General features: G+C 56.7%; 2 protein-coding genes across 5 annotated transcripts in view; both read right to left on the reverse strand.

The window, feature by feature from the left end:
• The window catches only part of POLD1 (DNA polymerase delta 1, catalytic subunit), a 28,768-nt gene extending 26,111 nt beyond the window's left edge, over positions 1 to 2,657 (reverse strand). For both annotated transcript variants that reach the window (XR_012004438.1, XM_072770349.1), the window contains exons 1-2: positions 2,578 to 2,657; positions 1,466 to 1,603 (exon numbers count right to left, since the gene is read on the reverse strand). Coding sequence is in view for 1 of the 2 variants with exons in the window: in XM_072770349.1 (XP_072626450.1) it covers positions 1,466 to 1,503 (38 nt within the window). In the remaining variant the exon portion in view is untranslated. The remainder of the gene's footprint in view (positions 1 to 1,465; positions 1,604 to 2,577) is intronic.
• A 1,348-nt stretch (positions 2,658 to 4,005) lies between these two features.
• Positions 4,006 to 10,483, reverse strand: NR1H2 (nuclear receptor subfamily 1 group H member 2). Of its 3 annotated transcripts, none has more exons than XM_072770455.1 (10): positions 10,323 to 10,483; positions 10,073 to 10,206; positions 9,421 to 9,482; positions 9,208 to 9,339; positions 8,563 to 8,853; positions 8,220 to 8,485; positions 7,827 to 8,006; positions 7,089 to 7,188; positions 4,981 to 5,189; positions 4,006 to 4,590 (listed from the first exon to the last, which is right to left on the reverse strand). In XM_072770455.1, exons 3-10 carry the CDS (start codon positions 9,461 to 9,463, stop codon positions 4,444 to 4,446), a joined length of 1,368 nt encoding a protein of 455 aa, XP_072626556.1. In that variant the 5' UTR covers positions 9,464 to 9,482; positions 10,073 to 10,206; positions 10,323 to 10,483; the 3' UTR covers positions 4,006 to 4,443. The 3 variants fall into 3 exon arrangements, with proteins under 3 accessions (XP_072626556.1, XP_072626569.1, XP_072626560.1); XM_072770468.1 differs by having other exon boundaries at positions 10,046 to 10,206; XM_072770459.1 differs by having other exon boundaries at positions 10,319 to 10,478.
• Positions 10,484 to 10,755: the final 272 nt, after the last annotated feature.

The following is a 10,755-nucleotide window of genomic DNA, read 5'->3' on the forward strand; positions in this document are numbered from 1 at the left end:
AATGAAGGAACTCACAAAATCTTCAAAAAAACTTCAGAGATAGGTGCTGTTACCTTCCAATACAGTGACCAGAACCAAGGTCCAGAGAGATGAAGCGACCTGCCCAAGGTGGCACAGCTAGCTCAGAGGGTTCAAAGATAGGCAGGCTCAATCCAGAGCCCCACTGTTAACCAGTACTGCAGACTGCCGGCGGCCAGGGGTGCCAGGCGAGATGCAGGGGTGAACTGCTCTCTGCCCAGCAGTAGACACAGACTGGAGGTGGACACCTCTGCTTGCTCATCCCCGTGTCCTGGCTCACACACATCTAGTGACAGAATGATCAGTTTACAAAAGTAACTATGCACCCCTCTCCCCCTCATCCCCCAGAAAGCTACACTTTTCATGCTTTGGCCTTGTCCCTCCTTGGGGGCCTTCCTGACTCCGCTACCCTTGTTTGCACGTCAGGGACCATCTGGGCCTGCGTCTGACATCTCACCAGACAGGAACCCCCCTCAGGACAGGGTAGGGTCTGTCGCTTCTCTGAGTCCTTGGCGATGCCCAGCACAAGGCCTGGCAGTGGGGAAGTTGTTTGCTGGATGAGCTCGCCCCTTTTCTCAGTCACTTAAACTCCTCTTCTTCCAGAGCCTCAGCTCCAGTTTAACTCTTCCAGGATACTCGGTGGCCCCTTGGGGCACTCACTGCAGCTAGTACTGCTTCTGTTACTGCACATGTGCACCCACATTCAATACCCATGTTCATATTCTGAAGCCGGAACTGCTTCAGAACATGAGCTCCTTAAAACACAGGGGTCAGGGTGTCAGTCAAGTCGGGGTCCCAGCATCATCACTCAGCACAGTGCCTGGAACACAGGCCACTTCAAATTCTGTCGGTTTAGACTCCTGTTGAATAACACCAACCCTACAAGTCTCCCCTCAGCCTCCGCCACTTCTCTCGCCTCCCAAAGACTAGTGCTGCCTCGCATTGGTTCTGAGCACTCTGGATTGAGATCTGTGCTCCTCCCCACCAAACTGAATTCTCATTGGCTCCCCAATGCCCAGCAAAGGATCTGCCATAAAAGCAGCTGACTGCAAGAAGGGCTGAAGAGGAGAAAAAGCATTGCAAGAGAAGGGAATAGCGTGGCCAAGAGGCCATCAGTGGGGAAGGAACCTCTCTAAGTGACAGGAGGCCTGAGTGGTGATAAGCAGCAAGGAAGGAGAGGGATGGATATGGATATCCACAGGTTCCTGGCACAGGTGGGGCTATGAAGCTGAGAAACTGATATCACCCTGCCCACTCACGGCCACCTCAGAGTGGCACCCCAAACCTGCTCCGCCTCAGCCTTCTCCATTCAGCCTGTTGCTCAAACCACATAACCCAGTCATCTGAGCTCTTCTTCCTTACACCCCCATGTTCTGCCGGCTCAAACCCCAAAGACAATCTGACACTGACAGCACAGCAGTCTGAGGCACCGACAATCCTCTCTTGCCTTTCAACTGGCCTTCCTCCTTCCACTCTTGTACCCATTACAATTCCATCTTCGCTCAGCAGCCTGTGAGTTTTTCAAAAGGCAGGGCAGGTCCTGTTGCTCTGATGCTCAAAACTCCCCATGGCTTCCCGGTGGAACCTAGAATAAAAGCCAAACCCCACACCAACGTCTACAAGGATCTGATTCCCCAACATGTCTCTAGCCTCACTTGTTCTCTTGGGTCCAGCTACAAACACACTAAATTTGCCTCAGGGCCTTTGCACTTGATGGTCCCTCTGTCCAGACCTTTCTTTTCTTTTTTTTTAAACATTTTTTAAAATTTTTATTTATTTATGATAGTCACAGAAAGAGAGAGAGAGAGGCAGAGACACAGGCAGAGGGAGAAGCAGGCTCCATGCACCGGGAGCCGGATGTGGGATTCCATCCCGGGTCTCCAGGATCGAGCCCTGGGCCAAAGGCAGGCGCCAAACCGCTGTGCCACCCAGGGATCCCCAGACCTTTCTTTTCTTTACATGGCTGACTTCTCTGTCAAATGTCACATCCCCAGAAAGGCGATTTTTTATCACTCCAGCTAAAGAGGTTGGCTACCCTGTTTTATTTCACTTTGGACAATGTATCAGACCCCAAGAGCATTGCTTTAACATTAATACTTATCACTAGTCTCCTGTCTATCTTCTCCCCAGGCAAGGACTCCCCTAACTTATTCGGGCTGTAGTCTCTGCTTCCAGAACAGTGCCTGGCACAGGGTACTCAATATTTAGTGAATAAAGCGTGACACCATGCTCCCACGTGCACCAATTCAGTCCTCCAACGCGTCCGAGATCCCGTCGCCCCAAAGACCCTCCAGGGGTCCATCCCCCAGCTCGCCCCGGGGGCCAGGCGCCAAGCACAAGCTCACCCCCGCACTCCGAGGGGCCCCCAAGGCCCGGTCATCTTCCCGCGCGTTCCCACGACCACCGGCCCTTGCCCCTGTACAGCGCGTCCTCAAGCCAAAGGGATCCCTCCCGCTTCCGCGCCCCTCGCAACCCTTCCTCAGGCCTACATGCCCGGCTCCTCCAACCTCCTTCCCCGCCGGGCCGAAACCCTGCAATCCCCCTTCTCCCCTTACTGACCCGCTTCAAACAGCCTTTCCCGCCACAGTCTACGCCGCCGTGACCCCTGACTCTACCCGCGCAGACTCAGAGACGCTGCGCGCCGAGCGGGGCCACGCCCCTCCCGCGCCCGTAGGGCGAGACCACGCCCCGACGCGGCCTCAGGCCACGCCCCCCCGCTCAACTGCGACGAGATCACGCCCTGTCCTTCCAACTTGGGATGTGGCCTCTCCCTATTTTCCATAATTCTCGCCAAACCCCGCCCCGTCCTGCGGGGTCCGACTCCTCCCAAGCCACGCCCCCTCCTGGCGTTGTCTCCGCTGATTTCTACCTGTGTGCGCAGCGGCGCGCCCCGCCCCCTGTCCGCATGGCCCCGCCCCTGTCCTCATGGCCCCGCCCCCTCGCCCGCCGGCGCGGCGCTGGTCTCCTCAGCCCACTTTCGGTGGAGGCCAAGTCGGGGTGGATTCCGGCGCGTTGTCCTTCTTTCCGCTGGCGACCTGACGCCTGCCGTCCCCGCGGAGGGGAGGTCTGGTCACTTGTGTCTCACGGCCTGAGTTTTCCCAGCCGCATTAGACTCAGCGCAGGGTGGGCACATGAGGGGGAGCCAGGCACACTGCTTAGAATGGGACGACGCCTGTAACTAGTTACTTCCCCCTACCTGCTCTAAAAAACATAGCTTTCGGTCCCCAGCCCGTCCCTTCAGGCAACACCTCCTTCACCCTTGGCCAGGACTGTCCAGCTCACTTCCGTGACCCCTCAGGGCCTGGCCCTGGGGAAAAAGGAACTCTGAGAACTCTGCAGTCCGCCCTTATTCTGAACATACCACAGCCTCTTACCATCCAGAGTTGGCAGTGCCCTTTCCTTAATTTAGGGGGCGGGACCCTAGTCTTGGTATCTTGATGCCCTGATGAGGACTTGTGTACCTTGTACGTCTAGATGCACACACAGCTGCGAGCTGCCCCCATTAAAGCCCCTATTAATAACACTTACATTCTAGTTGACCCTGATCACCCCCTAAGGCCAGCCAACTGGTAGCCACCTCCAGCGAACCTTATCTTGTTCTCCCATGTTTCCAGTGCACACAATTGTTCGCCACACAGTAAGTGCCCTATACACATTTGTTGGATGAATATCTGCATTCCCAGAATGGCCAGCACGGTGACTAGCCCACCAGTGGCTTCAGCAAATATTTTTTGAGTAGTGAAAGCCCGAGTCCCTCCATCACCTTAAATTCTTTTTCCTTCAACAGGCTCCAACTCACCTGTAGGGAGATGACCCCCAAGGCTGTTAGGTTAGCCCCTTGGAACTTGCCCCCCACCCCGAGTTCAAGTCCCATTACCTCAAACCCTTCACCAGCCTGGAAGCACAAGTTTTGGGGGCTGGTATCAATGAAGACCCTGACCACCCAACACCTATATACATCCTTGACTCACTCTGGCTCAAGGCAGGTTTCTATTCATACTTTTATTTTCCTGTTTTTGTCTTTTTTTTTTTAGTTTTTATTAAATAAAAGGAACAAGGGGAGGAGGCCTGCAGTCTCTCAGGCTGGAGGGGAGAGCCTCAGGTCCCCCAATCCCTCTGTTCAAGGTGCGCAGTGAGCTTGAGGTGTAAGCTGGGTGGGGAGGGCGGCTGGTAGTGCTAGGAGAGTCAGAGGTTGGGATCTATGACCCATCCAGCCCTCCCAGGAAGACTCAGTGGGCAGGGGGGAGCCTCCTGGACCCTGACTGGGGCTCACCCGTGGGCTGAGGGCTGGTGGGGCCAGGACTTGTGCTAAAAGCCACAAGGTGGGACCCCAGGCTGGGCCCCTTCCCACTCCAGGAGGAGGAAGGGGTAACAATGTCCATTTGCTGAAGGGTACAGGGCTGTGGGGCAGGGTCACCAGGCCCCTCATTCGTGGACGTCCCAGATCTCAGACAGAAGAGGCGGCAGCTTCTTGTCTTGAAGCCGCAGGGCAAAGACCTGCTCGGAGTGCACAGAGCTCAGGGTACGCAAGCTCACAAGCTTCATCAGCATTCGAGGGAAGCGCAGCTGGTCCTGCATGGGGACAGGAGGAAGGTGGGCTTTGGCCGGAGCTCCTGACTCATGAGGCTCTGCTCAGCCTACTTGGCCCATCAGGACTACCAGGAGGGCCTCCCTCCTTGGGCCAAGCCAGGACAGCATGGTGGGGAGTGGCTGGGCAGAGTGTGGGGCCCCCACCCCTATGCCTGTACTAGGCCTGGCTCCTTGGCCAGGGGACGGGGGCCTGAGGACAGACTCTGCGGGAGGATGTCAGCCAGAGCTCAGAGCTCTGCTGCCAAGGGAGCCGGGCTCAGATGAGGAAGTAACACCACAGCCCTGGGCTTACCCACATGGGTCTTGGCTTCCTGTCCCCCTGCCAGGGCTGCAGGAAGGGCTGGGCTCTGGGTAGCTCCAGGAGCCGCCTACCTGTGGCCTCTTGATGCGCGTGTAGGAGAGCAGCGCCTCCACATAGGGTTGCTGTAGGGCTTCGACGCGGCTGGGCTCCTGCACATTGGGCCGGTCAGCAGAGAAGATGTTGATGGCGATGAGGAGGGCGTACTCGGCATCATCCAGACCCAGCCGCCGCATGGCCCGCGAGAACTCGAAGATGGGATTGATGAACTCCACCTGCAGGCCTGTGGGGGCGGGAGGCCCAGCCTGATAAGCTCCCCCAGCCCCAGACTGACCCCACTCCCGGATCCTGATCCTGCTACTGAGAATGGCAGCAATTTTAGTGTCCTTGTCACATCTGTTCACCTGTCTCCACCGCCTATATGAGTGCCTGGCACATGGTAAGTGTGCTATAACCCCTGCTTGAGTAAAGGAAGGAGTAACGAAAAGTGAACGTTTCTTCGGTGTTTTCTATGACCCCACCCTACCTTCACTTCCTTCCTGACTTCAGGAAAGGAAAAAATTTTAAACCTTGGTTACATTGTGTTGTTCCTGTGGTAGCCACCCCTGCTCAGAGTAAAACCTAAACTTATTCCCAAGAGCAGTTCGTTCATTCATCAAACATTATCAATCACCTACTATGTGCCAGGCTCCAGGGTAGAGCTGTTTACAAGACAAAGCCTCCCCTCTTGTGGAACTTGCATTTGGGGGTTGAGGAGAAGAGACAACAGACAAACATGTAAGTGAGCCATTCGGCCTGTGAGAGTGATGGGTTCTGCTGGATCAAGGTTAACGCAAGGAAGGGCAATGGAGGCATCTATACCAAATCAGCATCTTAGACAAGGTGGCCACTGCATGGTGATGTTGTAGGAAGGCCTCACTGTAGGGTGACCTTTGAGCAACAACCCAAAGGAGGGAAAGGGAAAAGTTACAAGGATGTATAAGTGTTCCAGGTGGGTACCACTGTCTGTTTTGCCCAGAACTGGGCAGCTTTCAGAGCCTCAAGACTTTCAATGTTGAAACTACAAAGGTCCCACATGAACCAGGGTGAGTTGGCACCCATGTTGGCTGAGAAACCGGCAACTACAAAAGCCTTGAGGCAGGAGCACAGTTGCTGGGTTCCAACAACAGGGAGGAAGCCAGTGTGGTAGGAGGAGGGTGGGAATGGGAGATGAGCACAGAGAGGCTCCTGCAGTGCCTGTGGGCCATGGCAAGGACTCTGCCTTTTCTTCCAATGAGACCGGAGCCATGCAGGCTAGTGAGCAGAGGAAGGACATGGGCTGACTTGGTATTAACAGGATCCTTCTGTTTGTGGTGTGAAAAGACACATTCAAGAGAACCCAGCGAGGGGACCTGGCAATGTTCCAGGAAGAGACACTGGTAGGACCTCATCTTTCTCTCCAGCCCCAGCTCCCTGTGCCTCGCTGTAGTTCCTTAAAACCATCTAGGTCTTCCCCTACCTCAGGGCCCTCTGCCAAAATCATTCTCCCCACCCACTGCTCCCGTCAAGTTCATATTCAAAGGGGGTTGAGATGGCCAGGGGTTTGAGGAAGGGAAGAGGATGAGGTTAGGAACACACATGTGGGAGTATAGACAGGTGCCCCAGGAAGAGATGGTGAGGGAGAGCAGGACTTATAGAGAAAGCCCAGAGACTGAACGAGCACAGCGTTTTTCTACATGGGGTTCCCAGAAGGCAATGCTACTCCCCAATTCCCTTTTCCTAGGTGATAAATCTCACCCCTAAGGCCTCAACTTCCTCCAAAAGCCCACCACCTAGGTCACATCCCCAGGTAAATGTTCTTGGAGGGCAGGGACCAGGACTGCCCTGTACAGTTGAGTAGGTTGCAATGGACTAAGATGCAGTCTTCCTCCAGTGACACCAGGTTTTGGGAGGAGGGAGCGTTTTTTCTTAATTCCTATCAAAATGCCCTATGTGACAGTAGAGCCCCCTTCACCTCATCCTGCATTGCATCCTAGTGCACAGACTCGGCATTCTGTACCCTTATCTCACCACAAGGATAGCTCCCCATGCTTTGGAAATAAAGAAATGGAGGCAGACAAGAATGAGGGCCTGAGGTCTCCCACCAGTAGGGGCCCAGCAGGGGCACGAGCCCTGCACCCTGCCAGTCCACTCTCTGTTGTACCTGCACGGTGAAAGTCATCCTTGCTATAGGTAAAGTCCTTCAGGAAAGTGATGCACTCGGTCTCATGGTTGTAGCGTCTGGCCGTCTCTAGCAGCATGATCTGGGGACAGCAGGGAGAGAAGTAGGCAGGGGCAGGGGCTCTAGGAGTCCCTATGACCCTTTAGCCACTGGTCTCTCCTCTCTTGGCCTGTGGGGGGACCTAATCTCGCCAGAAATCATCCCTTGTTCCCTCAGTCACCCCAGCCTGCAGTCAGCATGTCAGATACCCCAAACTCTCTCTCCTCCAGGTTTAGCACCCACAGCACCCTCTACTTGGGATACTCTTCCCAGGTGGTTATGAGGCATGGGGACAGGCAGTCTGTTTTCTTCATTGCCACATACTCAGCACTTGGAGTGGAGCCTCATATATGCTAGGAATTCAATATTTATTTGTTATGGTTGCTTTGGATTAAATGCCAACTCATCTGAATAGCCTTCCCAGCACCACATTCTTTCCAGCCCAATCCTCGATTTTTCCCAGCCCCGGCCCCTTTCCTTGTTCTCTTTGGCTCATGGGAGGCTCTGATTATCTGTTTAGTATTTTGGCCTTCCCCTGTAGGGTATCCTCTCCACAAGGGCAACAACTGGAGGTATATGACTCATCACTATACTCCCAACAGCTTTCCTGAGGCTTATCCCTGGAGCTCCTCATGGGCAGGAAGGAAGGGCCTTGTAGAGGATGGGCAGACTGCCCATTACCTCAATGGTAGACGCCTTCAGGAGGGCGATCTGGTCCTCGCGGCCCAGCTGCAGGAAGCCAGGCACTTGTTTGGCGAAATCCACAATCTCCTGGACTGAGATGATGGCTAGTTCCGTGAAGTGGGCAAAACGCTGCTGGCGGGCATCGCGGGACTGGGGGTCTGCACCCAGAGGCCAGGGCTGGGGAAACAGGGGCCAGGGTTATTCTCAGGACTTCTCCCTCAAGCCCAAGGCTGCAGGGACACCTTGAGGCAAAGACTGTACCCTAGGAGACCCTCCTCTCCAAGGCCCTGCCCTCTGAAGGCTTGTTACCTCCCCATGCCCTTGGCTACAGCCTTACTGGCTCAACCCCACCATGCTCATCATCCCTCAAGGCTGTGGGAGGGGAGGTACCGTGACTTTGGGCTGGTCAGAGAAGGAGCGTTTGTTGCACTGCAGTTGAGCTGCCACCAACTGTTGGATCATTAGTTCCTGAGCAGCTGTTAACTGAATACCCTCGCCTTCCCCAGAGCCCTGGCCGCCTCCGTCAGACCCTCCAGGGGAGGCCCCAGGTCCACAAGCTGTGCTGCTGCCCATTGGCCCTACTGGTGACTGTTGCTGCTGCTGCTGTTGCTGCTTCCGAATCTTCTTCTTTCGGATCTGTTCCTCCGAGAGGACGCCTGTTCGGGAGACAGAGGCCTCAGCAGAGGCCCCAGGGCTGGGCAGGGGTCCGGCCGGCTCTCCCCCCAGCACTCACACTGCTCCCTCATCCCGGCCTCCTTGCACTTGCGCAGCCGGCACTGCTGGCACTTGCGCCGCATGAAGGCGTCCATCTGGCAGGTCCCGCCACCCCGGCAGGCGTAGCGCCTGGCCCCGCCTCGGACCACACTGCGCCGGAAGAAACCCTTGCAGCCTTCGCAGCTGAGCACGTTGTAGTGGAAGCCAGAAGCCTTGTCCCCGCACACACGGCACAGCTCATGGCCCAGCATCTTTGGGGCTGGGCCTTTCTTTCGCTTGCGCTCAGGTTCCTCAGCAGGGTCTGGAACGACTGGGGTGGGTGGTCAGGAACCCTGAGACACAGGGCCTCGGAAGGAAATTGCAGCCCAAGGATCATCCCCACAAGAGAGAAGCAAAAAGCCAGGATACAGACAGTGACCCAGGGAAATGGTGTCTCAGAAACAAAAGCGTGCATATCAGTGAACCCCAAAGAACAAATGACAAGTGGCATCAAGTAGGAAAAAAATATGCTCACGGGCAAAAAAAGAAAAAAAAAGTGACAAGTAAGCATGGAAGAAAAAATTAACGAGAAATTGGGAGCCTCCCATCCTCATTTCTGATCTTTCTCCCTTTCTGGATCCTTCCCCAACCCTGTCCCAGCCCCTGTCCTTGGCCCCCATCTCACCCCCGCTGCAAGCGGAGCGGGCCCAATCGCTGCCTGGGACATCAGGATCTGGACCCGAAGGCCACAGTTCAGGACCCTCCTCCTTTATCGCTGGTGAAGAAGATGGGGCGCTGGCTTGAGGCGGGCCATTTCCTGGGAGAGGTAAGCACAGTGAGTTTCTCCTGACAAGTGTGCCACGGGGGTCGGGGCTGGGCCGGGAAGGAGCTCACTCACCAGGCAAGGGCGTGTCCAGAGAACTGGTGGTGGGGGTGGACATGGTGGAGTCACGGAGAAACCTGCAGAATACGGGGGGACCGAGAGCCTTGTGGGGCCAGGGAGGCTCAGGTTAGGCCAGCCCCAAGTCCTGATGCGGGCACCTGTTTCTTCCATTTTTCCAGGCTCCTCCTTTACTGCAGAGACCCCCGCCTAGCCCCTGCCTGCCTCTGGGACCTCTCCTCAGGTTGGGACAGAGCCCGCCCCCGACCGCTCCAGGCCTCCACAGGCTCTCAGCCCTGCCCTCACCTAGACTCCGCCCCTCCCGTAGGCTCCGCCCACTCCGTTCCTGCAGGTACTGCCCTTTCTGCTTCCATCGTGCTCCGCCCTCACTTCCTCCATCCCACCCAGTTTCACCCTACCTACGAGTAAGAACTCCCCACCTCCGCGGAAATAGCATCCCCAACTCCCACCCTGACCCCACCACCTCCCCTTGCCCCACCCCCACTTTTCCATCTAGGTCCCGCCCAAGCCTACCAGGTCCCACCCTCACTCCAGCCATCACGCCCCGCCCCTCCCCTTGCCCCGCCCCGCCGGTGCCCCTCCCTGCAGGCCCCGCCCCACCTCCCGTCAGGCCACGCCTCACCCCTCCCTTCACGCTCCGCCCCCACACCTCGCTCCAGGTCCCGCCCCTCTCCGAACACCAGTGGGGGGCGGGGCTCATGGCTGCGCGCGAGGGTCTTGTGGGCGGCCTCTCGCGGGGTCTCCTACTCCCGTTGCCCTGGAAACAACCGGAGACAGCGCGAGCTACGGAAGGGAGGGGGGGAAGGAGAGAAGGAGGCTGAGCGGAGCAGCGCGGGGAACGCCGGGAAGCCCCGGGCCCAGGACGCCTCCCGAGTCTCCCCACACTCTAGTGCACCTGCCTCTGTCCCCTTGCTCTGCTTTTCCTCCTCCTTCTCTGTATCCCCTGGCACGCCGCCGCTTCTCGGATCCCCTCAAAAGTAACTTCGCCACTTCTTCCGGCAACCCCGCCGTGCGTCACTTTAGGAAGGGGGCGGGCAGTCAGGAGTGACGGACTTCCGGTCCGCTTAACTAGCCAAATCGGCTGCCCCGCACGGAAGTCGTATTCTCACCGGAAGCTTACCGTCCGGAGTATTTCCACCGAGGCCTGGCAGGAGAGTTCCGGACCAGTTCCATCGAATGTAGTGCGGGAGGGGGCGTGGCCTGTCTCAAACCTTCCGAGTGGGAGCTGGGCTGCTTTTGCTCCAGCCCTGTTCCTCTCTGGGCTCGTAGCTTGGGGGTTTACTGGTCACAAAGCTCCCGACCTTCTGCTCCTTGTCGCACACGTTGATTTGA

Source organism: Canis lupus, chromosome 1 (assembly GCF_048164855.1).
Source record: "Canis lupus baileyi chromosome 1, mCanLup2.hap1, whole genome shotgun sequence".
Lineage (NCBI taxonomy): Eukaryota > Metazoa > Chordata > Mammalia > Carnivora > Canidae > Canis > Canis lupus.

Excerpts from the sequence above, each read along its gene's own strand:
- NR1H2 (XM_072770455.1), bottom strand. The coding sequence starts at position 9,463 with ATGTCCACCCCCACCACCAGTTCTCTGGACACGCCCTTGCCTG. Across the intron at positions 8,486-8,562 it reads GGCCGGGATGAGGGAGCAGT|GCGTCCTCTCGGAGGAACAG; the intron begins GTGAGTGCTGGG and ends TCTCCCGAACAG. Across the intron at positions 4,591-4,980 it reads CGCGCATCAAGAGGCCACAG|GACCAGCTGCGCTTCCCTCG; the intron begins GTAGGCGGCTCC and ends GTCCCCATGCAG.